The 26,924-nt window shown below is 43.9% G+C and overlaps 1 protein-coding gene across 5 annotated transcripts in view; it reads right to left on the reverse strand.

Moving 5' to 3' along the window:
• Nucleotides 1–26,924, reverse strand: part of Ebf1 (EBF transcription factor 1) — a 427,788-nt gene that overhangs the window by 354,908 nt on the left and 45,956 nt on the right. For 3 of the 5 annotated variants that reach the window (XM_003473317.4, XM_063230717.1, XM_013156217.3), the window contains exons 1-5: nucleotides 22,257–23,297; nucleotides 20,148–20,304; nucleotides 19,545–19,608; nucleotides 18,875–18,930; nucleotides 8,431–8,504 (exon numbers count right to left, since the gene is read on the reverse strand). In XM_003473317.4, coding sequence (XP_003473365.1) covers nucleotides 8,431–8,504; nucleotides 18,875–18,930; nucleotides 19,545–19,608; nucleotides 20,148–20,304; nucleotides 22,257–22,390 — 485 coding nt within the window. In that variant the 5' untranslated portion in view covers nucleotides 22,391–23,297. Of the gene's footprint in view, nucleotides 1–8,430; nucleotides 8,505–18,874; nucleotides 18,931–19,544; nucleotides 19,609–20,147; nucleotides 20,305–22,256; nucleotides 23,298–26,924 lie in introns of those variants that run through there. The other 2 variants (XM_063230720.1, XM_003473318.4) reach the window with 2 other exon arrangements.

The raw sequence follows: 26,924 nt of genomic DNA on the forward strand, positions 1-26,924 counted from the left end.
ACAGTCCTCTGGCTTTTAAGACCAGCACTGGGAACTACTCGAGTTTTCTGGAAGCATTATAAATAATGGATCCAATGGCTAACACAGCCATCATCTTCTGTATTAAGTCACAAAAAGCACAGCATGCACAAAGTAAGCACCCAGTTGTGACCTTAGGATTTTAAACTGAGGTTCTTGTAAAGGCAAAAAATATTTGTATTTTTGAAAAGTACCTATAACAAACAGAAAACTATCCATCTGAGAGTTGTTTATGAGTAACAAATGTGTCCCTTGGCTGGCATACACCCAGGGGTTCACTGTGAAAGCATATATTAAATAAGCCAAGAAAGAGAGGAGGTTATCCAAGGGTTAAACTTTACCATGCACCACCAGTAAAAAGAGGACCTTTCTCCATCCTCTACACACACATATGTACACACATACACATACACACACACATACATGCCTGAGATTTGGTGATTCATACAGCCTAAATTTAGAGAGCTGTTGGAGAGAACCAATATTGAACTGCATTTTCAGGACCCATAAATATATTCTTGCCTAGAGAAATATATTCTTTGCCTTTCACCAAAATTGGGAAGTCTCCTTCCTTACCATAACTATATCTCTATGAGGAGAATCAGTTTCCAGAATTGGTGCTAATTCTTCAAAAAGCAATGTTTAAAATTGTACCTCCATTGTTAGCACCCCAGATAAAACACCACCCCATCTACCTGATAGTCATGCCCTTTCTAATTCATGGGAAATTATTTCCTCTGGGCCTGAGGTCTGCTATGCCAGAACATTGTGGATAGAAAGCCCCAAATATATAGGTATCTGAGAAACAATAAAGAAACGAGAGAGAAGGGAGTACAAGTTGTTGAAATGCATGCAAAAAAAAAAAAAAAAAAAGATAGTTTAAAAAGTAAACACCTATATCTCACATGCTTGTCAAAATAGTACAGGGGTTAAAAACACTGGCTCTGGGACCAGTGTTCTACACAGCCAAAGCTACCAGTCTAACCTTGAGCAATGTACTCCACCTCATAAGCTTTGTTATCTTATTTGTAAACTGGGAAAATTGTGAAACCTACATCTAAGCACTCAAATATTCCACACCGTAAGGGTACAAAACCTGGGCTCCGTGAGCCTACTGAGAGCTCAATGAAGAGCAGCGTCATTACCATTCCTTGTGCCTCCGCAACCATCGCCTCCACCTCTGAGTAAAGCTTCCCAGTGCTCTGCAGATGAAGCAGGTATCCAATAGCAGCCCATCAATAGATCCCAAGTCTCCATTACCCAGGGGGAGACCTGATGGATGGAAGGCCTATCTCTGCTTTGTTTTATTTTACAAAGGCACTTAGTGAGCAATGCAAGCTCCTGGTGCTACAACTTCACCTGGTCCTGCCTGGATGTAGTGCCCAGAAGGGACTCTCTTAACTTGCTTTGATGATGTTGATGGACAAGAATCTACCTCTAAACCTAACTGACCTTTCCTTCCTCACTGCCATTGGCTTTATCAGAGTCACTTTCATTGTTCTGTTGGATCCTGCAGTGGTCTCCCATCTGGTCTCGTTGCCTCCACTCTGACCTCTCCAAAAGTATCTTTTCAAATGTCCACGGGACTGTGTCACTTCACTGTCACAGACCTTTGTATGGATTCCCGTTGCACTTAGAATAAACTTGTAATATGAGATGATGCCACACCACCTTTCCATATCCTTTCCCTTCCCTCCAGCCCGCCAAGCTCTGAGATGCACTATGCCCAATCAAGCCTTGGGTCCAGGCCCAACCATGCTCCCTGCTGGCCATCCCTGCTGGCCTTCTCTAGTCTACTAACCTCTCCCATCCCATGCACAGTCTGTATCTGCTTCCTCAGAGAGGTTTTCCCTGACACCCTGTTCATATCTAAATTAGGGTCCTCCTGGGGTGTTTTCTTTAGAGGCACCTAACACAATGCAAATTATATTGTTACATATGTATTTCTATATTTTTTGTTATGTCTTATTCCCCCAACTCAAGCAGCTCATAAAGGAAGAAACTGTCAGTTTTACTCACCAAATGCATAGGATAATGCCTGAGATAGAACAGAAAAGTTCAAATATTGAACGATTGAATGGCTGAATGAGTTGATGAATGGATATGATACACTAAAGAAATGATAATCCAGAAGAATAAAAGAGTGACAGATAAAGAAGGCCAAGCTGCCCCCCATGGCAGACATTGCTGATGAAAGAAAGATACACCCCACCCCCTCCCACACATCAAACCACCTCCCCCAAACAAGTGCCATGCAGACCGGAGATGTGTTCTTTGACTTCAAAATGGTCCTCATCTTTTTAAAATAAAAATTTGCCTGAGGACAGCAACATGAATTTAGCCATGCTTCTATGCTCTGCCCCGAGGGACCCAGAGAACTAGGCAGATGCAGAGAACAGAACTGTAGAGGGAAGGATAGAATAGAAATAAAACAGAGAAAATGAAGAAAAGATTAGAAAAAAGGATGTGGAGCTAGGTGTCACTTAACATTTAGTTTTAAAACTTTATGCACATAGGAGAATGAGCTCAGGCTGGATGTGGTGGTGCCCATCTATAATCTCAGCTACTCGGGATGCAGCTCAGTGCTCCAGGTTCAATCCCCAGAGCCTCAAAACAACAAACAAACAAGTAAGTAAATAAATAAAAATAAAAGACTCAACAAATGTTCTGTGTCTAAAGTCATCACTGTATTATATAATCATTATTCCTAAAATAGGCTAATTAGGATTCTGTTCCATACCCAAGCAGCCATGAAATAAGACCTGAAGTATGATCTCATCACAGTATGTGTATATATATATATATATATATATATATATATATATATATATTACATAGAAATATATAGCTCTTAGATAGATGGATATCTCTTAAGACATATATGTGTACATGTACACATATAAGCATCCTGTGTGCATATGTATCCATATTCAGGGAATATATTGCATTCTGCACAATATTTTAAAAAATGAAAATGGGGAAGTGATGCACTTTTAAGGAGAGAAATACACATTATATTGTGAATTGAGAAAAATGTGTTGCAGAAGAGTATGCATACTATACAACGCATCCTGGAAGAAAAATAACAAGCAAAAGAGAGGGGAGGAAGGGAAGGCAGAATTTTTCACAAACCTGGTTCATTCCCCATTTCACTGAAGTCTAAATGACGCCATCGCTTTAGAAAGACCTGCCCTGGCTTCCACAGCATTCTCTAACTCCTCATCCTGCCATATTTTTCTTCATAGAAGTCACCACGTTGCATTTCATGATGGTCTTCTTTTATGATCTCTCTCACGCTAATATAAGCCCCCCAGGGAGAGACAGAGTATTGGACCATTTGGTTCTTCTCTGCATCCCCAGCAACTGGAACAGAGCCTGTCAGAGGGTAGATCTGCAGAGCCAGCACACAGTAGGTCCTCAGGAATTATGTTTTAAATTAATAGGCACTTCAAAGTGTTAAACTACAGGGAGTGGAACAGGCATTGGGAAGATCGCAGGACATAACATTTTACTTTCACGTTTCTTCAGTGTTCTGCTTTGTGATAAAATATTATTTTCCCATTTAAAAACATTAAAAATCAACCACAATAAGGGAAATCCTTCTTAGGAACGCGCTGACCTCTTTCCTATCGATTCAGCAGCACACACACCTGTAGCTTCCTAGCACCAAGCTAAGCAAGGACAGGTCCTCCATCCCCGTGGCACCTTTCCTGCGCAGTGAGTTCTTCCTCTACTAACTAAGACCAAAAAAAGATGGCACTTGTTCCTGCTACACACAAGACATGTGTTGACTGGGAGGGACAAACTGAAAGAACACATTCTCAGATGTATGCAGACTAGACTGAGGCTCATACCGAAACAATCCAAAACAGGAAACAGTTGCTAACGCCTTTATAAGAAAGTTACTATGACTTTCTTACGCAGCAGTGGTTATGTCCTTATTATCCCAGAACCAAGGTGCTCAGCTTCGGCCACCTGTGAGGGTGGACGGGCTTGTATATGTTCCTTAACGTGGGCATTTATTATAGTGCTGAGAGCTTTCCTGATTTGCTTGGTCATCAAAACAGAACACCAAAAGCCACCACTGTTTACAACCCTTCTCAGTCCACAGCCCAAGGGACTGGACAGCCATGTGGCTCATCCCAGCAGTGGGTCTTCCACACCTGGGGTGGTACATATACTGTAGACTCAAAATAGTGGTCCTTTCCTTTCCCCAACCGGGCCATGTGTCTCTCAGACAACTCTGCACATTCAGAGAACAGCAAACTTCTAGGTGTGCATGTCTAATGAGCTGACTCACAGCTTCATAAACTGAGGCAAAGAGTGTGTTCTCTTCCAATTCTTCCTTGCCTGTCAACTGTGTCTACACCCAGAGCTTCAGCTCTCATCTTTGGGAAGACACCTTTAAGGTTAGTTATCTTTGACCCTGAGTCTCTCCCCAGCTCTGTGCCTTGGCCCAGCTCACTGCACCTGCTCCACAGAAAAATCTTGCCAGGACCAGCAGGAAACACTTCTTCATGCACCCTTTGGGGTCCTTCTCCTATCTCATCCCCCTCCCTTTGCTGCTGCAAAGACCCGCCTACAAGTCTGTGTCCTGCCTCTGTGTGGGCCCTTTGCCTCAATCTTACATCACTGTCTGCCCCTTCTAAAGCCAAGTCAGGAGGTCTGCTTCAACCCTCAGCTCCCAGCCTAAACCAAAAGCTCTCCTGCTATGTGACTCAAGGGCTTCAGAGTCTTTCCACAAGTTTTTGCACATAGTAAGTGCTAAAGGATGAATAAAGATGTTCTTAAGGAACAAAGTACACTTGTGTTTTAGTAGCTCCTTCCTCTGACTATTCCTTTATTATCACTTATTCTGAGCAACAAATATTATCACTTATTCTGAGTACCAAATAATTAGTGCAGATATTGCTGCTATTGCTTCTAACAACAAACATTCAATACTGTGTCGAGCATTGTGATAAGCATATATGGGAACTGTAACATTGAGGCTTAACTACTGCCCTATTAGATAAGTAATATTAAAACCCAATTTCATACATAAGTCAACCAAAGCACAAAGGAAAAATCAAGTGACTTTCTTGACTTCAAGCAGCTTAGCTTAAAAAAAAGAATTATGAGCATATCACTGCAGGAGTATTGAGAACTATAAGGAAAAGCACAGTGTATACAGGATTGCATGAAAAAAGCATGCCTTAGACCAAGGGCCAGTGGTGCTTCTCTGAAGAAGCCATGGGTATCTGAAAGCTTAGAAAATCAGAATAAAGGGGCTGGGGATTTAGCTCAGCGGCGTAAGCACCTGCCTTGCAAGCAGGCGGTCCTGAGTTCGATCCCCGGTACCAATAAAAATGAAAAAGACAAAAAAAAAAAAAAAAAGAAAGAAAAGAAAAGAAAAGAAAATCAGAATAATCTAGGAAAAGCATACCAAGGGACTAGGTTAGCTTTGAGAACTCATAGCCCTGCAAGAAACCAGACACCGATAATGGAAAAAAGTACTTTCTCAAACAGAGTACCTGTCCCCTGAAATAACCATCTAGAGAGCACAAGGGAGAAAACTCACTGCATTCACTTAGGAACTGGGAGCTAAGTTCACCTACCCAGAAGAGTTCCTATTTTCCATTGACCTTTAAACACGGGTTTTTAGGATCCCCTTATAGTCAAGTCCCTTATAGTATCCCTTATAGACTCTAAAAACAATCACTCACGGGACCATATTATTTTAAGAACTTCACAACCAGGAGTAGGTTAAACATAACAATGATGGGTAGGATAGACTGCGATTCTCCAAAAGGGAGGGACAGTCCCAGAATCCTATGGAAGAGCTCCATGTTAGCAAGTCAAAGGAGGGTTTGTCTGTGATGGTAATAATTATAGTTCAATGGGCAGTTCCTCGGCCAGCCCATGCAGTGGGGTCACTCCCTCTATAGAATAAAATGGGATTTTAACAGTTGCAACACCCAAGACATGACTCTCGTGATTTTTTAAATTTCCTTTTTCTTTTTCCTTTGCCTGCAACAAAACAGAATCATACTAAGCCCTTTTTCATCTGTCTACATTCTGTCTCCTTTACCATACCCAACGTACTATAAATATACAGCTTTTGTGACATCAACGCAAAGTTTTATTGTGCTGTTAGCTTTGATAGAAAGCACTGCAGAAAGTTGTTTAGAAATTAAATATCTAAAACAGGCTATTTTAAAATCTAGAGCCCTCACTATTTCATGTCTGCAATGAAGAAATTTCATCTTGGGGAGAGCAAGCTGTCTTTCACACCATATGGCTAATGGTGGTGCATAGCAATTAGCCAGGCTGATTAATGGTGAACAGACTCTAATTTTATGCTTATAATTGAGTCTGCATTTGCACCCCTGGTGCAAATTCAGCACATCCCAACTTCCACTTACAACAGGCAAGAAATCAAGAGAAATAGGATGGTGTGGAAAGTGAGAATTTTTTTCCCTAAAGCCCCCTAAAGAGCATCAGATTTGCAATTTAAAAGACTGTTAGCCGCACAATAGATGGCAGGTTTGTGTAATGGGGTCACTGCCGACCCAGTAAACAAACAAGTACCCATACACATCTATAGGCAGCCAGAAAGATGGGTGATCTGTAACATTAGTGGGATGACATTTTGAATATGGGTTTTCCCTCTAAGCCACACAGTACAAACAGCATCATTTGCCTTTGGTGGCTTGAAATTTTTATTTTTGCTATTTTTATGTTTCTGAAAAATAGAGATAACATCAGCAGTAAAGCACACCAACCAGCATAATAAAGCACTTTGGACCAATGAATTTTAAAAACAAGAAAAATATAAGCCGCGTTAATAGAGGGTAGGCCTGTGTGTGAAAGGCATAATATATCGTTAAGTACTTCAAGAATAGAATATCTATGATATAGAGATATTATTTGGCTTATTGGTTACGATCCATCCTTCTGTCCGCTTCTTACTTTGCTGGAATCACATGTAGTGGAACATGGGAAATTCAGTCTAATTATAGGAAGCTAAAATAATAGAGAGCTGTTTGAAAAAAATAGTAAGACAAAGGAAACCATGTTTCAGTGCTTTTCAAATGAATTTTTCTCATTTAACTCTGAAAGGTACAACTCAGTTTTATTAAACAATTGTATAAAGTATAACCCTAATTTTTGCCTAGTAATATAAGAATCCCATGACCATAATTCTGGTTTCAGCTTCAGAGTCAGAGACAAACAACCTGTTTTTTGGGATAATTAACAAGTTTTACAAATCACTGAAGTGAACACTTGTGACACTCCTGCATATTTTAAAATAATATATTGGAAGTATTTTTTAAAGGGAAATATGAAATTTTTATAGACATAGAAGTTCATATTCGGGATTTTACTCAGGAAGCACATTAAGCCCTTTGGACTTTATTTCCACCTGTAGAGTTTTAAGATCCCTTTCCCCATAAGGCCACGGGCAGCAAATAAAGGCCACCCATGCCGAGGCGGCAGCTGAAGTCCCAAGCGGATTGGTCAGTCGTAGTCAGTCACCGAGCACGCTTTGTGCCAGGAAAAGCTGCACGGCTAACAAAGCAATTAGTAGCCTTTCCCTGATGCACAGTGGCATCTTCATGCTTTATCCAATTACTCAGAATATACTAGGAGCAAAGTGCTGGTGTTATTTTATGAAGAATAAGAAGACAAGTTAAAAGGCTGTTCCCGGACCCAGTCCCTTACACGTGGAGGCCTAGCTGAAGCCAGGGAGGTGGGTGTGGCCCCCTTGCCTGTTTTCTAATGTAGTTTCAGTGTGATTACAGGCAAAAATAAAAACACTCATCTCTAATATGAATTTATATACTTTTCAGGAACTCATCTCCGCCACCCTTGCAAAAACACAAAACTCACTCTCTCTAAGAAATATTAGCTACACTGCCAGTTATGTATAGGGTAACTAAGAAATCAAATGCAAAGAGTAAGAGGAGAAAGAAAAGAAAAATATCATATTTGATGTGCAGAGAAATGACACCTAGGTGTGAATGGTCATATTTTTAGGCAGGAAAATTAAAAATGGGGGAACTATAATTTTAGTCTTTTCCCAAACAGAAGCTCTGCTGACTTCAGTAGAACTCTTACTCATTTTACTGGAAAAGCAGAGGAATCCATTTATTAACAATACAATGGTTGTACTGCACTTTATTTAGTTGTAAAGGAAAGGGAAAGAGACCATTAACAGGGTGATATCCGCACAAAGACTCAGAAATAAAGGAGAACTACTGTGATACCTGACTCTTTACTATCAAGTACTCGTGTTTAACAATTCTTTCAGATTATCTTCTGGAAGCAAGATAAATGTATAACCAAAAATAGACCCAAGTTCATCTAAATGTGAAGTATAAATCCATCTTCTCTTTGCTAATGAAAGAGAAAGACCAACGTATTTCTTACCTGCACATGATCTCATGCGTGAGCAAGACTCGGCACATTTCGGGGTTCTTGTCTTGGCCTTCATACACTATGGCCTGAAAGCAAAGGCATGGTTTCAGCTAAGTAACAGAACATAAAGCATAACTATTGGGCTCTTGACCCATCCATCACTGCTGAGGGCCAATGAGCTTTGGGAGCCACTTGTCTCACCAAGAGGACTGTTTCAAAATACACAGTTCAGTGTCAACCCAAACTGAATGGAAGAGGACATGAGCCTCTCGGCCCCACCAACCGCCTTATTAGAATGCACATCTCTGGATCAGCATGATGGGTTTCTGTTGTCAAGACAACCATCATTCTCCTCTCAATACAGAATAAAAATAAGCCTAATCAATAAGGAGGAAAAAGCCAGAAGGCTGAATAGATGGAGATACTACTATCTAAAATACAGAGCGGCATGCAAAACTTAATATTTAAATGATATGCTTTTCCCTCCTCACTTTGCTAGTTCCAACCCCAACATTTAGCATTTTCATGGCAAGCAGCAGAAAACAAGTGTGGGTGAAGCAAATGAGTCCATTCACTCACTGTGTCATTTTTCTAAGTGATTCATCAACCAGGGAAAATCCCTCTTCCCACCAACAGGCTGCAAAAGTGCTCTCAGGGGGCTCACGCCCACCCAACAGCAGTGCTCACCAGCACAGGCTGTGGGAGAACTTTGAAACATAGAATCATTTCCTTACACTAAGGAGAATTACAACTGGCTCTCCAAATCTGGAATCCCAAACCATCTCAGCAGCCTTTGTACCTTGTAGGCTGGAGTGTTTGAACCCACTTTTTACATTGAATATACAAACATTTAGCTTACGAACACCAAGAAGCCCTCCTGAAAGCTCCTCTTCCTGCAGACCTACATGTTAATAGCTGAGCCAACAAAACATACGTAGCTATTAGCAAAGTCTTCTCTGCAATGGGATACATTTAGCTGATTTAACACTGAATCACTGCATAACACTAATACAACACAGCTTCAAACTGTTAATAAAATTACTTTCACTCAATCATATAACTTTCAATTTCTTGGTGACAAAACTACTTTAATTAATCACAGACTGTTCTTAGGTAGTATTTAAAGAGGCTACAGTGACTGGTAGTTGGTTCTAATGGACTTTGCTTTTGAACCTGGGACTTCTGGTGGCTGCACAATGGATACTGCTGAAGGCCCAGAATATCTGGATCCTTGGAGCTGGCTCTGGGCATGTCATCTGATCACAGGGCTAAACTTGGCCATAAAGTAAGCATTAAGGAAAGTAACTCCCTGAGGAGAAAACATTACTGTTGTAGTTTTTAAGGCCCGCCTGCCATAAGCCTGTATTGTTTAAAAAATATTTACTTTGACATACATGTAAGCTTATGGAAGAGTTGCAAGAATATACAACAAAGTCCACCATGTTCCTATTCAGACTCCTCAAAGGTGTTTGTGCTCTAATAAATTTGTTTTATTCTTTTCTTTTCTTCCCCCTAAATCACCTATTAGTAAACTGCAGGCATGTCCTGAATATTTCAGTGTATTTCCTTCAAACAGACAATCCTCTTACATAACCGCAGACAATGCTCTAAATCAGAAAATTAACATTGATATAACACAATAACCTAATCTCTAGACCTTATTGATATTTATCAATTACCCAATAATATCCTTTGCAGCAAAAAACAATCCAAAACTAATCACTGTATTGACTTGTTATTTCTCCTTTAAAATGGGACACCCTCGAATCTTTTTTATTTTGCAACGTCTTTGAAGAATACAAGTTAGTTCTTTTAAGGGAACATCTCTCAATTAGAGTTTTCCCTGTCACAGAGTAAAATTTTGTCTTCGGGAACACTACCAGAGGTTGGGGGTAGGGGAGCTATGTTTCAGTTCTTACCAGTGATTAGTTTCACTGCTAATCACCACATACACTTCGACCATTTGGTATAAGGTGATGCCCACTGTCCACAGAGATTACCAGCCAAGTTTCCCACTATACAGTTTTACTCTTGATTATGCAATTCATAGCTATCTTCTGGAGAGATAATTTGCCTTATGTTAATATTCTACTACGCCTCAAATTTTCATCCACTAGTATTAACATGGACAGATGATTCTTTCTTGCCTACTTGTATTTGGGTTTTCTTTCTTTCTTTCTTTCTTTCTTTTTTTAATGTTGCTTTTGTTGCTTTGGCTTGGCTTGGTTTGGTTTGATTTGGTTTGGTTGGAGATGGGGTCTCGCTATGTAGCCAAGGCTGGTATCAAACTTGCAGAAATCCTCCTGCCTCAGTCTCCTGAGGGCTGGGATTACAGGTGTGTACCACCAAACCCAGTTTTCTACTAGTCTTAAAAGACCTTTTCAAATACCCAAAAGGTTGCTTTACTTAAGAAAAGGCATTAATTAAAAATGTTCTGAAAACCAAAAATTATATCTGTCTGTTATAGTTCCTGCAATCGCTGCTGGAAAATTTTTTAAAAGTAAATTACTGATTGGATCTAACACATGGTGCTAAAAAAATTTTTAATGACGCATTTCTGCTATATACTATTACTGCAAAATTGTTTGTGTGTTTTTTTAATGCTCTAGATAACCTCTGTTTCAACTTTAGCATTTGTCTTTCCAAACTAAAACAAGTAACTTGGTAAATAAATTCACAGATATTGGTAAGTTTTTCCCAACTGTTGAAAAAAAAAGAAGTAGTTTGGGGAGTATGAGTTAGATCAGATCTTCTCACTTTGATTGTTTCTAGATAGCATGGATGTTATTTTTACTGGAGCTACTGGTTCCACGATCTTATCCAATTAAAGACCTGCTGCGGTGCAAATCCGCTCAAGACTCCTCCAAGCAGTGGATGATACGGACTCCCAGAAGCCCATGTTTTTTCGTTTATAACTGAGCATCATTCGTTTAAGGCCCAGAGCCTCTGTGAGACACCCCTTTACCAAATACCGAACTGCCACTTCGCTTCTGGCAGCAGTCAAAACAGAGAATCTTTCTCCAAATCAAGCGTAGAAAAATGAAACCATGAGTTTGGATCTGCTCAGAAATAATTAGGAACTCTAGGGAGGGCTGAAAGCATGAAGTTTCTGCTCTCCCTATCCTTGCGCCTGGACAGGAAAATTCTCTCAGCTGCATAAAGGCAGAGAAAGAAGTATTGCTCCGTGACTTCTGAGAGAAAAGCAAGCCAAACTCCATCATGGACCAGCACTAAAATCCCATAACTACAGTGAACTGGAGCTTTGAGGGTTAGCTTTCACATGGAATTCAAAGCCAAAGGCACCTCCAACCCTGCCCAAGTAATTTTTGTTACTGGAAAAAGGCGTTTTAACACACACACCGAGAACGCATGGGCCCAGAAATCAACATTCTGATGAGATCCAATATAGGAAAATAGGATAAACTTACATGGACGAACATCTCTGATGCAAGGTAGCGACAGTAAGACAGATTTAAAAGCAAAAATTCTTCCAAGGTCTCCTACCAGCTTGCACCCCAACCGACAGCCCCGATCAAATCTCTACCGTCTACATTTAGCACGCATGTCAAGATCGGGTCACAGTTCAGCCACACCAGACCGTAACCCAAAAGCACACGGATCCTCTAACATTAACTTAGGGGGAAGTTTCTGCTTTTCTTCCTAATTCAAATAGTGCTTCTGTGGGGTTCTAGGAAAGCTGGTTGAGGTTGGGTCAGCTGGGAGATCCCAGGAGCATATAAGACAGCATTGACTATTTTAAGTGAAACCATTTTAATAGACAGCTGGTTTAGGGCCAGACAATGGGACACCATGAAGGAGGCTCATTGTCATCCTCCATAGTAAATCATGCATCTGCTCACTGGGAGGAAGGTAATCTGCTGTGAGAGTGACAGAGACAACAGTAGCTTAAATAAATCAATGTGTTTATCAGGGGCGAAGATGAGGGTCTGCTACAGAGATGGGCAGAAGGGCGCAGAAATGGCGTGAGATATATTATTAATACTAAATCAGTTGATGGTGACTCAAGTTGAGCTTTGTACTCTAAGAAACAAAAAAATATATATACCATTTCATGTTGAAAACAGTGTTTACATTAATTCTGCCAATAGCAAAGAAATCCTGCAGGCTGTAGGAATGCCTGGTTGTACAGGGAGAAATGTAAAAAAGTAAACAGCAAGAACTTCTTCTCAACTCTAAAAACCTAGATGTTACTGATTTCAAAAAATAGTCATCAAAACTGAACATGTTTTGCACAGATTTATTTTTCTGATGTACTGGCCCTCTTTTCTGAATGTTATCCGTTAAGAAGCAGACAGAAAATACAGGTATTTTGATTATTTTTTAACATTCTCTTCACTTTCATGTTGAGTTTTTTCAGGAAATTTTTTTAAGTAATTAACTAAAGAAGAAAATAAAAGCGTGAGTTGTTAAAATGTTCACACCCTGATGCAACAATAGTATTAGATATTTTACTGTTAGAGGAAAAAATGCCATCAATTTCAAAGGTTCCTTAATAAATCAGTCTGTAACATCTTTAAACATAAATCGATCAATCAGTCACTCAATATAAGGTGCCCCAGTGCCATGTTTTAGATGGTGTCTTTGAAGTGTAGGCTCATCCATGTTTTTCTAAAATATTGCTAGCTCTTAAAAGTTAAGTGAAATTTATTATGGGTAAAGACCACACTGTAAAACAAAATCTCTACAGTGAGCATACACTAAGATCACACTTCAACAGGATACCAAAGGAAGTACACAGAACTGAGCAGGGATTTTCTGTGTTTAGCCATCTAATAGCTTTAACCCTTTGTGTCCCATGCCAACATAAAGGGACCAAAGAGAATACTTTTGACATTGATTCCACAAAAAGTTTTTAGACACAAAATATTTCTATTAGGAATCTTTTTGGGTTTGGAACCAAAAAATAAAAGACTTACCACCATTAGTTTAAAAAATAAGAGAAGAAATGAAGAAAAAGAGCGATTATAACTAATAAAAACTTCTAATTTTACACTTATATCAAAATAACCTTGAAAAATCCTACTCCTCTTTCCATGTTCAAAATGAAAGATCAAATCTAACTTGTCACCTTAGAGAACAAGTTCATGAATGTACAAAATACCTCTTTTCATCAGAAGAGAAATGTCCTCTGAATTTGAACTGTCAACAAGCCTTTGGTACCAAATTACCAAGAACTGAACTAATCAAAAAATAACATGAAGACTTCCAATATCAACACACTGCACTAATAATCAGTAGATTCAGACATCAAGTTCCACAGCCTGTTCCTTCAACAGGGTGCTAGCTCATGTGAGCCTAGAAATCTCCAGTAGGTGAAGGAGACTTAGTTAAAAGTTAAACTATGCCAAAGAAAATAATACAAATCTGACATTTCATAAGCAATTGTGTCAAACAACAATCCAACATTAATAGTGGAATTTTTTTTAAAAAGTTTTTTTTTTTTTTTTTTTTTTTTTGCTTCAATTAGCAGCTTGTCTACTGGTGAGCAAATTGCAAAGATGTAATTTCAGCTCAGCTGCTAGGCAGGCCTGTTTTCAGAAGTGAATTAGGAAAGTCGCAGAGGAATGATATCATATTCAGTATGCTGTTGAGTTACATCACAGCCCTGAATAAACGTGAACGTGTACCAAGCAGTGAGCTTCAGAACGCATCTTGTATGTCTCAAAAACCAAAACCCCTTATATCATGCAAATGCCTCTAAAAAACATCATCTAATAATCTCATATCATATTCTTTTCTTAGCAGTAATAAATGATTTTTACTCATACAATAACTACTTTTACATCTGTATTAGTAGATACACTTGACTTGGTCAACTCATTAGAGCAATAATAATTAAAAAATAATAAAAGCAGCTAATTTATTAAGCATTTAGTATGCGCTGGTCACTTCAAAATCCTTTAACATGTCTGAATTCATTTCTTTCTGATAACAGAGCTTTGAGATGGGTGCTAGCATTATTTCCATTAGTTTGATTCCAAGTGCTTATATATTTTAATTATTCACTAAGATCAAATCTTTCTTGCTCAACAACTATGTAAACAATTCACCAATGTTCAAACACTCCTTCATCCCTCTCGGCAATATAAGTAAAGACAGAGATAACAGACTGCCTGTTCAGCCATACAAGTTCGATAAATGCATCCCTACTAATATGTTCGTTTTTAATGCTGTTCAAACATTCACATGGAAACAGCTCTAGCGTAAATATCCCCGAACAAATGGCTGTATATTATCCAGGAGGGAGCAGTTGGACCGCCAGACTGGGGAAGTACTTAGGCCATCTGGCTCCGGCAATCTCTCCAAAACCATCAGCTTTGTTTTCACCCCCAGACTCCAAACAACACATTTTCCACTGTGATGAGTTTACATTTTCCCAAACACAGGTCCTGATCATGCATAAAAATTCCAAACTTCTTCATTCCTCTATGTGCAGAGAAATTTAAATCACCTGCATTTTTGACATGTTATCAAAGGAGACAGAAAGCTGCTGAAATATGGCCCCTGGTAGCAAACTTGCTCCATATTTTTTGTTCGTTTCCCCAAATGTATGGCAGGACCTGCTACTGGCCCACTGAGTTCCTTGGAACTTATTGATATGTTAAAAATGTGTTTATTTACCACTGAAGAACTATGAACTGAAAGGGTTGTTAATCAAATCTACATAGCTGTGGCAGCATATAATGAAACAATCAATAAAGAAAAATGCACTTGTATCAATAACCTAAAGTACTGGGAACATCAAAAACAAATATATAAAGAAGTCTGGCTGAGAGGAGAAATCTGAGGGCTTTCCCCTTATTGTACGTTGCAGTGTCCACAGTGTCAGGGTCTTTTTCAGCATCCGTTGCTATATGTCCTAACTTTAAATACACATATATAAGGATTACATGACTATTGTTTTCTCCTCTCCAAAAACACTATTATTTAGGGTCTGGCAATGCAGTGTTTTTGATAACTTTATGGAATTTGGTATCTTGAGTATCACTGTAGAAAATGTCACTCTTCAAACACGATGGAAGGAAAAGAGAGAAGATGAGCTAAAGTTGTGTTTTGTTTTCTAACTATATAAAGATAAATACCTCACTGAAGCAATCACAGGCGGTAATCATATTTCAAGTAGTAGGAGAAAATCTGAACTGAGGCACGTTAAACCTCAGACCCCCCCTGACTGGGCACATGTGAGCTTCTGGGGGAGATACTGTTTCTGGATGCAGCGGCCATCAACTTCTGGATCCTACAGGGGTTTTTGCATGCTCACTAATAGAATACCAAAAACAGCAATGACAGGAAAACAATCTATTTTTAGTTCAGCTAAGCTTGGTTTTGAGCAACCCTTCCCAAAAGCAAGACTTGTTTTCTAGTTGTTAGACAGTTTAAAAAAAAAAAAAATACTATGCCCTATGTATTTTATAAAGGAGGCTTAGGGACAAGGAACCTCAGATCTTTACAAATTCACATCCAGTGAAACTTCTCCATCCCTGGAAAAGCCCAAAACTAAGAGTCTTTACCCAAAAGAGCATAATGAGACACTTTGAAAAGGTGTGAAATACTGTGTCATACCAATACATCTTGGTTGATTGAGTACATTTCTGTTTGATCTCAATGTTGCTAACTCCACTCAAGAGCAGGAATAATCTATGAAAATGAAAAATATGCAGCTAGTTTTACATGTTGTTTGCCCTTGATTCCTTCTAAATTTTAGCACCAGCACCCCTTACTATACCCTTTATTATGTGTTCTACCTTTAAGTGTCATGTCAGGGATATGGCATCACAAGCAGCACAAAGTCATGTCTCTGATTTAAAGACACTATTATAATGTAACTAAAGGCAGACACTTGGACAGTAGCAAGGTATTCCCTCTACAATTACAGTATTATTAGAACATACCACATAGCCAAAAGCATTCTGTTCTGCACTCTAAATATCAAAATCTAGAAGAATTTCACAGATGAAAAATACAACCACTTATCAGTTAGCTTTTATCGAATTTTATATCTGATGTAAGAGACCTCTGTATACTTAAGCAAAAGCAAAATTTTGAAAAATTTTAAATCAGATCAGGTATTTAGTTATCATAAAATAATTTCAAAGTAAATGAGGCATCACTGTTTTACTCATTAAGGCTGAATATAAATTATTATGTCACAGCTAGGAAAAGTTAGACTTTTTCAGGCTGATCTATCTGCTTTTGGGAGACCAGGTTATTAACTATGTACACAAGAAGCTAACCTACTTCCAAAGCTTCTACAGCACCAACCAAAGAAAAGTAACTGGCTAATGAGCAGGGATAGCTTTCAAAGTGAAAGCTACAGAGAAGGTGGTTATTTAAACAATCATTATGAGAGCACACAGGTATATCTTGAAATTTCCCTTTTCCGGATATTTTTACACTCATTTAAATAATTACTAACCCTTTTTCAGGTCACTCCTCACCAGAAAATATAATTGCATATATAACACCGACTTTCTCACACTTACTATTAAAAAAACAGACCATATTTTCTTCTTCCCTATCTGTCCACTTTTTGCAGACTTTTTAAGTTCTATAACCTTGTTAGTAAAATGTATCTGGTGCATTGCTTTACAAAAATCAAAAGATTATTCTCCCCTCCATTTTCATGTGTGTGAATAAAGTCAATTAATTTCATAATGGGAAAATCAATTCTTGATGGCACACTTCGTTTAGCGAAATCCAAAACAAAGTTTTAAAGAGGTTTAAAGCAGATAGAATCACTTCAAATAGGCCCTAATTTTGTGCTTTTAAAAACTGTTCAATTCACTGGACTGCCTATAATTTCACATTCAAGTAGTCAGTGTTCACAAGCCTTATATACTTGTCAGTATATTCTTTTTATCTTTTAAAAAATAGATCCCAATAAATACGTATCTCCTCCTTCCTTCTCCCTCCCATGAGAATGGCAGGAAAAGATATCCAAGATTTCAAAGGCAATTTTGAAAACAAAACTTCACTTAAAAATTTTGCCATTTTTTTTAATATTTTAAAAGAAAAAACAGTTACGAAACAAGGGGTTTGTGTTTCTGTTTGGCAAGAAAAAAATTTAAATAAAAAACAGAGTCCAAATGAAAGAGAATTATCCTACCTAATAATACAACCCCAATTATTAAAGAAAATAAGGCCAAACCTAAAAGTATAAATGGGAATTTAAGCTATCAACTACAAAATAAACAAAATCTTCATGAAAAGATATAATTTCATGAAATCGATGTCAAAGGTATTTATTAATTTTATAAACAAATCCATACCCTCTATCTGCAACTTGGGTCCCAATGAAATAGGAGCATAATAATCAAACTTAGCTGTTACTGAGCTGATTCTTGCTGAGATTTTAAAACTCCCCACAACTTCTTAATATGCATTTTGTACAACATATTTAAGCCATGGCCTATTGAAAAACGATCTTTAAAAATGCATGCACACCTTCATTTCAAACTTTCCCTTAGGAAGGAAGATCCCCTCCCTTACTACAAACTGGGAACATTTCAAAATAGTAATCAAATAAACAAATTTGAATCTCCTTACTCAACTGCTGGTTAGATATAATGGCTATCTTCCCCAGAGTGAAGACTCTTTTGTTCAACCTCCTTCTCCCACCCAATAAAGCTGTCTTATTTCTGACACTAAGTTCTCCAACTACCTAACCAGCTACTTCATTCTGAAACTAAACATTTTTTAAAAATTAAGAAGAAAGAGGAAATAAAGAAAAAAAAGCTCCTGTGCCTCATTAAAATGTCAGGCCTCTCTCCTGACTCGGCTCATAATTGTATCTTTTAAACCATAACTCAGCCTTAATGTATACTGCCTGACACCGGCCTGTTCAGGAGTTGAAGGAAACGCGTCCATGTACCTTTAAGACCACAAGCTCACTCATGCTGCCTGGCTTCCTGCCAAAGTTGGAGCCAAACGCAGAGAGGATTTTTTTTTTTTTTTCAAAATATCCTTTTAACAATTGTTGCTCCCTATTCCAACACTACCCTCCATCATCACCCCCTTTCTTAAAATTCTGTTGCATGGTCATCTGTACTCTCCAGCCATCTCCCCATTCCAGGGCCTTCAGGGCTGGCTCCCGGATCAGAAGTTTAGCTCTTGTCACCCAGGGGTTCCTGGGCTCCTCTGGCACCCCCTGGCGCGCTCGCGGGCCCTGTCAGAGGAAGTCAGCCCCCAATGCCTTCTCAGCACTCGATGGGCTTGGTTCACAAGGCCTGAGCTTCCTCGGCAGCTACAGCACCCTGGAGCCATCCTGCCCACGCGGAGGCGCGCGAGTGTGACCCTGGGAGCCAGGTCCGAAGTCCTCGGGCTTCCAGAGTCTGAGCTCCAGCCCTCCTGCCGCGCAGCAACCACCTTCCCCTCTGTCCTCGTCTCTCGTGACCCTAGTGTCATCCCCACGGCGGTGCAGAATTAAGAAACTTACTTGTTTTGTCATGGAGTCAATGAGGCGCACGTAGAAATCTTGCTCTGTCCTTATCCCTAGAGGGAAAATGAGGACAGGAGGAGAGGTAAGTGAGAGGGACCCAACTTCCAGAGGAGCACTAAACAAAACCAACAACCACCAGGAAGACGCACAAAGAAGAGGTCCAAGGAGGCCTGGAACTCTTACAGCCCTGGAAAGGCACAGCAAGCCTCCCTCCTCCACCACCCAGAGAGGAGCCCTGGCCTCTAGCAAGCCAGAAGCCGGTTCTGCAGCTGGAGTGGGCCAGGACCCCCACTGGCCACTCTTCCTGGGCACACAGCAGTCCCTCTGGGTTCCCTGTCTGGCCACCACTGCTCCCAGCTCCCTGAGCCTAAGGGGGCCCTGGGCCTGATATTTGGGCTCAGTGCAAAGGACAGGCCTCTGGGAGGAGAGAATGAATGAAAGTGGCCCAGCAACAGCTGAGGCCTCAAGTACACACTGGACTACAGAACTGCCCGGCCGGCCAGGGCCCTCCGAAGGTGAAACTTCCGAGGAGGAAACTTAGGCCGGTTCACCCAGAGGATGGCCTGGGACTGCGCTTCCCTGAGGGAGCTCTGCTCTGCCAGCAGCGTCCTGAGCCCTTGCCCTGCCCGTGCCCCAGCGCGCCGGCGCAGACCCCACGGAGCCTCACCATTGCTGTAAAGGAGCTGGAGCCGGTAGTGAATCCCGTTATTGGTCTTTTCGCTGTTGGCTTCCTAGTTTGCAGCAGGACACAGAGACACAGAGGAAGCAGGAGAGAGCTCTTGTGAGCAAGTGGAACAATTTGGGGCAACTTTTCCCAAGCCGGGACCCCTAGTGGGGGAGCCGGCCAGCCGGTAGCAACAGACTTTAGGGCCAACTGTGATCCCTCCTCTGCCCCCATCCCAAACAGGCTCCCTTTCCAGAAAACTCGGCAGGGCACACAGGGTGATCCTCGACCCAGGGCCTGGGGACTCGGGCCTGTGCCATCAGAGGCAGGCGCTGAGTGGTCTGGGAGTTCAGGATGGGTTCAGTCCAGGCACCGTAGCTCTGGATTGTGGGGCAGGGGTCACCTGGCTCCAGCTCTGGCGGCTCCATTCGAATTTTTGGGTAGCAGGACCGGAAGCCCACATTCGTCTGGGACGGGAAGTGGCTTGGGGGGAACCCTCACGGGAGCGTGTTAGCAATGCTTTGCACTCACAGCGGAGCGTGCCTGCCCCGTGCTTGGGCCTCCTCCCCAGCCGGGGACCGGGGTAGGCGGCACTGCGCCACTTACTTTTTCCTTCTCCACGAACCCCACAAAGGCTGTCCTCTCGATCTCCACGGGCTGGCCCTGTCTGTCGTAGAGGGCCAGGACGAAGTGGAAGAAGTTGGATTTCCGCAGATTGGACGGCGGCTGCTTCTCAAAGTGAGCCCGGGCCAGACCCACCCCGCTGTGGCCAAAGACGCAGAGTTAGATGGCTCAGTTGAGGCCACCCGCGCCTCCCTTGTCACCCACAACATAAGAGTGACCCCTCAAACACCCACCTCCTCTGCCCCCAAAACATCCAGTGGGCGCCCTTCACGCCCCCTCAGGTGCTCCGGGTGCAGCCTACGACAAGACACCTACACCCCTGCCGGTGCCAGTCGCCCGGCCGAGGACAGAGCGCGTCCTCAGAAGGTGCCAAAGAGGTGTGAAAGTTTTGTTTGGGTTTTGTGCGCCACACGACGCTCTCCTAAGCTTTTACTCCGACCTGAAGCGTGCTGCACGCGGAGGAATGAGTGGAGATGGGCGAGGTGAACCAGTAGATCAGAAGGGGGAAAAAGCTCCAGGCTTACAACTTAGGGGGAGGCGGCGCGGGAAGGGTGCGCTTCTCCTCCGCATCTCCGTCCGGGGTACGGGGCAGGTGGGAAGGGTGAGCGTGCGCTAGGCTGCAGCCACCCTCCGGGAGGACGCCCGCGCCCGGGAAACGGTGGTCGCTTAGCCTCGCTAGCTAAATTTCCACTCAAAAACAAGCTCGTGGAGGGGACCGGGGTGCGACCTAGAGCTGTCGTGGTGGGGGGCGCGGCTGGTCGCTGTGGGTTAAAGGACTGGGATGTTTTAAAAAGACCCCAGCTGGCAAAGTTTCGCCTCATACTCATCCCAGAACCCCTAGGTGCCAGGGCAGCTGTCGGAGCGCGCCCGCCGGGCACTGCGGGCACCGGCGCCCAGGGCGCCGCTGGCCACTGACAGCGGACCGGCCCCACACGGGCGCGCGGAGCCACAGACGACACAGACACGCGCGCCGCGCACACTCACTTTCGCTTCCAGCCCAGTCACCCCGTTCACTCTCACTACCGGCCACCCCCAACCTTTGGCTGAGCGGAGATGGGAACAGCGCGGGGAACACTTGTCCCCAGCCCGGGAAGCTGGAGATGATGTAATTAGTCATTTGCCTTCTTCCCGTTCGGCACTCTCTGCGTCCGACAGGGCCCGGGGCCACCAGGTTGCCCACTCCCTGACCCACGGGTGACCGAGGATGAAAGGGGGCCTTTTCTGACTTGGGACCAGGAGCTCCAAGAAAGGGTACTGGGTGTGCCCAGAAAAGTTCAAGTGGCCCCCCACCACCACCACCAAGGCAGTGAGGGGGTCCAGGCCACCCGGGCTCGCAGCTGGGGAGCTTCCAGGGGCTGCGGGGCTGCAGAGGCCACGGTGACAGGGGGCGAGGGACACTTCTGAGAGACGTCAGAATTAAAGTTGAGAGCCGCTATTTCTACGGATGGACCTAGAGAAAACCGAAGCCTGAGAGAGGGAGGGAGAAGCAGATAGGAGAAATAAGAGAAGACTCCAGGGAGAAATGGGGAGAGAAGACAGGAGGGTCAGGGAGGGAAGAGAAGGAGAGGAGAGGGGAGCGCGGAGGAGGAGAGGGAGGAGAGGAGGAAGGGAGGAAAGAAGGGAAGGAGGGAAAGGAGGACAGGAAATTAGAGAAAGGGAGGAAAAATGGAAGGACGAGAGGAAGGAAGATGAGAAGAAGAGAGAACAGAATAAAATTTTTAAAAAGCAAAAGAGAATGAAGAAAGAAAAAGGACGAAAGAAAGAAAAAGAAGAAGGAAAAAGAAAGGGGGGGAAGCCTGCAAGGAAAGAAAGAGTGATCTCATAAAAACACGATCTCCAACATCGCGCTTCTCAGACGCCTCTTCTGGGGTAAAACAAAATGAAAACAGCCGCAGCCGCAGCCGGGAGAGCGCGGCCGAGGCGAGCGAGCTCCTCGCAGGCAGCTGCAGCCGCGGGCGGCGAGCCGCGCACCGGGGAGCGCTGAGCCCGGCGGCCAGCGGCGCGGAGGCACCGGCGCGGCCCGCAGCACCGGCCCCGGCCCCAGCCCCGGCCCCGACCCCGGCCCCGGCCCCGGCCCCGCGCGGTACCCACCTCTGCGCCGCCGTGTTGGCGTCCAGCACCCCGGCGCCCTGCATCCACGTCCGCACCGCGTTCATGCCGCTGCCCAGCGGCTCCTCCTTCATGCTGCTTCCACTCCGTTGGATGCTTTCCTGAATCCCAAACATGAAAACAACCTTTTCTTGTAGAAAATCTCCTCCCCCTTGAAAATTTAAAAAAAAAAAAAAAAAGACAAGAAGAAAAACGCCGAGAGTTTTTTCTCTTTTCTTTTCTTTCTTTTTTTTTTAAGTCGATGAACTCGCTCTAGAAGATCAAGGCGGGCTGGAAGAAAATTTTTTTTAAAAAATGTAAACCTTCGCTCAAAAATGAGCCATAACCCCGAAAAAATTTTAAAAAGAGAGAGAAAAAAGAAGAAAGGAAAAAATCCAACGAAAGACTAAAATAAAAAAAATTAGAGATGTATGCTTGGCTGTTGGGGGTTGTTTGGTTGGTTGATTTTGGTTTGGGTGCTTTTTTTTTTTTTTTTTTTTTTTTTTTTTGCTTTTTTTTTTTTTTTTTTTTTCTCGTAGTGATCACAGGCCGGTGCAGGACAGGAGGGGCTGAAGTTTCCTTTTGTAGAGGTACCCTTTACTTGAAGAAGCAGGAAGAATGAAAAAAACAAAACAAAACAAAAACAAAACAAAACCAAAAAAAAAAAAAAAAAACCTTGATGGCAATTTAAGAAACAATAGACTCAACTCGCGCTGCCGGCTTTGCTACTTCAAGTGTCATTTTCCACAACCAGGCAAGTTTTTTTCTTTTTTTTTTTTCCCTCCTTCTCTCCCAACCAAAGATGTTTCTTTCCTTTCAGTGCGCGTAGATGAGGAGGACGCTGGCTGCGGTAGACGGATACACCAGAGAGGGTGGGGGAGAGGGGAGAGAGGGAAAGAGGAAAGGGGGGGAGGGAAAGAGAGAAAGAGAGAGGAGAGGGAGAGAGAGAGGGGTGGACCCTGCTGGATGGAGATTCTGTTTTCTCCTTGCTAAAATAGAAGTGATTTGCAGGCTTTCCCTATGGAATCCAGTTTGACTCTCCCCAGAGCTAAACACGGGCACACTAACCCCAAAGGGAGGAGGCGGGGCCCGCGCCACGTGGCCCCGCCCCTCTTTTGCATAACGTCATCCTTCCGCCAGGCCTCGGCCAATCGCGGCTCGGGAGCCGGCTGGCTCACGGCTCCGGGCCACGCTCCCTCATTAACATCCCGCTCCCGGTGGCGCAGGAGCGCGGGCCAAAGTAACTCGCTAAGTGGCGAGCGAGGGAGCGCGGAGCAGGGGCGGCGGAGCCCGGAGCAGGGAGAGGGGCCGAGCGGAGCCAGCAAGGGACCGAGGGGAGGGGGCGGTGTCCTTCCAGGGATCCGAGCTGGAGATCTGCATCCCGGCCGGTGCCGTCCTTTAGCGTTCTGGCTGCGCCCTCCAGGCGTACAGGCTGCGTCGTCCCAGGGCTGATGCCACGTCCGGCTCCGTCGTCCTGGGACGTCGCGGGCAAAAGTGGAGGAGACGGGAGAGCCCAGGCAGAAAATCAGGACGCACGCCCCAGGTGCCCACCTCTTCGCTTCGAGGCGGGGTGGTGGGATGGAGGACGGGGGCGCGAGGTCGGGCTGGGCGCTCGAGGAGGGACACCGCTCAGCTCCGCGAGGCTGGGCGCCCCCAGCTCCCGCAGGGGAGGTTGTGTGGACCCCAGACACAGTAGTGGGGGCTCAGTTCCTGCCCGGCCTCCAAGACTCTTATCGCTCCGCCGCGACCTAGAGGGCCGCGGGTGTAGGCACAGCTCTGAAGGGCTCACTTCTACCAGGCAGCCTTGGAGAGGAGTTGCACCGAGGGCCTCCGTGGGGCTGGAGCAGGCTGCGTTTTTAAAAATTCTGTCAAGTTCACTCTCACCCAAAGTAGTACTTTTTCTCTTTAGAATAATTACCAAAGCAAGAACGTACACCGTTTCTGATTAGTTGGTTATTTGGTACAGATTTGGGAGGGGTGGAAAATACTCTCTCCAACTTCTGTCACTTACCAGGAGGAAAAGAGAGAAGAAAAGAAGAGCAGGGAGGAATGGAAAGAGGAAGTGAGGGAAAGGGAAATCGAAAGGGAATAGAGTGAAGGAAGAAAGGAAAGGAAAAACTGTCTTTACCTCAGGCCTTTTGGCCTGTATATGTGAGGCTGGCAAAGAAAATAGCCAGATTTTTCTGGTAATGTGCCCTCATCGTGTTTTAGCAGGTTGTAGCCTCTAATAAGCACACAGTGAACTTCTGTTTCATGGCCCTCAGAGGAGGTCCCCTATTGCATCCACAGCAGCTAAGGACTCCTTTGGGGAAATGCTCTGAGAAAGCCAGGGCCCTTTCTACTGGCCATCATTGGCCCTTTGATTTAGGAAGGTCCTGGGGTCGGTGATGGAAAAGAACAGGTGCCACTGTTGAATGGCAGAAGACAGGCAAGAGCTAGGCTTTGTGCTCCAGGCAGAGCAGGAAAGTGGAGCCACTTCCTGATCCCTAACGTGGATGAAAGTGTGTTCCAGGCCTGCTGGACCACTGGCTTCTAATGGTGCTTTTCTGCAAGCCAGTTCTCTTTCCATTTAGTCTCCATCTCTCATGTGCTGAGGACTCCCTCCCTGGTGCCAGAATTAATGCCAACTCCTCCAAGGCACCGCTGAAGAAACTGGCCTGATTGTCAGGTTCCAATAGCATCTACCAGAATTCCTGGTATACAGTAGGCACTCAGGAGGGGAGTCTAGAAGGTCTGTAGGCTTGTGGGTAGAAGGAAGAAAATGTAGATCTTACAAAATTTAGAGGCCTGCTAAAGATTTCTCAAAGCTCCAAGTTTACCCTAATGCACCAGGGCCAAGGAGTTCCAGGGACAATCCCCCTACCGGGGTACCCTTCAAGTGAGTCAGTCTGGAAGCAGAGGCCACTGTCCTATCACTGAGTCCCAGAGAGCCTCAGCTTTAGACATAAGCCTTCCTCTAGGAGTGAACAGTCTGCAGGTCACTAAGTGAGTCTTGTGGGGTGCAGCTCCACTCCTGGGAAACACATACTGCAAAAGGAAACAGATACTGCAAAAGGTACCATGGAAAGGAGAGACACGGCTGCTTGCAGGAGCAGAATGACTTGCGGACACATGACAGAGAAATATCTGGGGCCACACAGACTCTAGAAGAATCAGCAAAGGATAGATTTGTTGAGGCACCTGAAGCTGACTATCCCAAATGAGAGACTGACACACAGAAGGCCGTCTTCTGCAGCCCAGTCCTTGCCCCAGAGCCAATCTCTCTAAGAACTAAATATGAGAGAGGCAATTTCCACATCAGACAGGCCAGGACAAGGGAGAAAAATAAAAAGGGCAGGAATCTTTTGATAAGACTAATTCCCTTTGGCCATGCAGAGGCAGCATGAGATGGTGAGCACACTGTATTTTAACCGAGAGGAGTATATTCATAACTTTTCTGCTGGGCGTCCTTGTGCTTTCAACCTGGCTTTCACATTCTGTAATAAATGTTTTAAGTTGGAAGAAGGCTAAAAAGAAAGTGGAAAAGAGACATAGCGAGTGACAGCAAACTGGTGATGACACGTAAGCCAGCAGAGTAATAGCTTTTCATGGATATTCTCTGGTGAATACTGAACCAGCAATTTTAAGCTGAATTAAAACTTAGTCGCAATTTCTAAACTTTTGGAAAAAGCGTCTCTGAAGTTCTTTTGCATCTGCCACCTTGTGTGTAGTTAACACCACTTTTCAGGACAAAGCGTGAGATCCGAGGGATGGTTGTGAGATGTGAACCCCGCAGCCTGCTGCTGTGAAGACACCCACTGTGTACCTCTATGCATAGCATTGCTCAGGCCTCAGAAGCCTGTCTGTCCTGGACTTCAGTGTGATTTACAAACTGGGGCCATCAACCCAATCATACAGGGGAAGGGAAGGGAGGCGGCAGGGAGACATCCTGGAAGTGCACATTTCCAGGCCTTGTCCAGATCTGCAGAAGTAGCGCTCTGGAGCTGGTGCCTGGGAGTGTGTACAGTATTTAAAGGGATTTAGACACTCTTGATCGTATACATGTATGTATGAAGTAAAGGGGAGAGGGAAGCAGGAAGAAGAAAAGAACCTGTGCACGAGTTAAAGCACACCACCAGTTTTATCTGAAAGGAGACTCCCGAGAGCACTGGCATTCCCCTGGCATGAAGCCTCCCCCCACAGGCCAGCTTCCCTGGCGCCCTCATGGTTCCTAACACCGGGGCTCACAGTCCTCAGGGGCTTCGGCTCTGGAGGCCAGCTAGCCTTCCCTCTCACAGCCCTTGGCCACCCCAGCCTTCTTAGAGGCACAAGGAAATCGATTCCCTTTCCTGAAGGACATCAATCCCCGCAATAACTTCCAGGCGGTCAAGTAGAAACACACCCGCCCCTTAGTTCCCCGAAACAGAAAAAAGGCCGAAGGGATACAGCCCAAGTAGGTCCCGGGGAAGGAGGGAATGGGCTCGGCTCGTCCGCCCCCACGAGGCGAGTCGGAGGACTTGTCATTCGGAAATTCCCCCTGGCCGCTGCCTCTGCGAGGGCGCGCCCCAGCCCCTCACAATTGTCACTGCGGGGACTGTCTGTGGGCAAGGCAGGGGGACAGGCGCAGAACTTGGAAGTCGGGGATGAGGTGGGTGACAGAGCCCCAAGGGCTCAGTGCCTCCCTGAGAGTCT

This window comes from Cavia porcellus, unplaced genomic scaffold (genome assembly GCF_034190915.1).
Source record: "Cavia porcellus strain 051 isolate PalLab524CR breed Dunkin Hartley unplaced genomic scaffold, mCavPor4.1 scaffold_19, whole genome shotgun sequence".
In the NCBI taxonomy this organism is placed as follows: domain Eukaryota; kingdom Metazoa; phylum Chordata; class Mammalia; order Rodentia; family Caviidae; genus Cavia; species Cavia porcellus.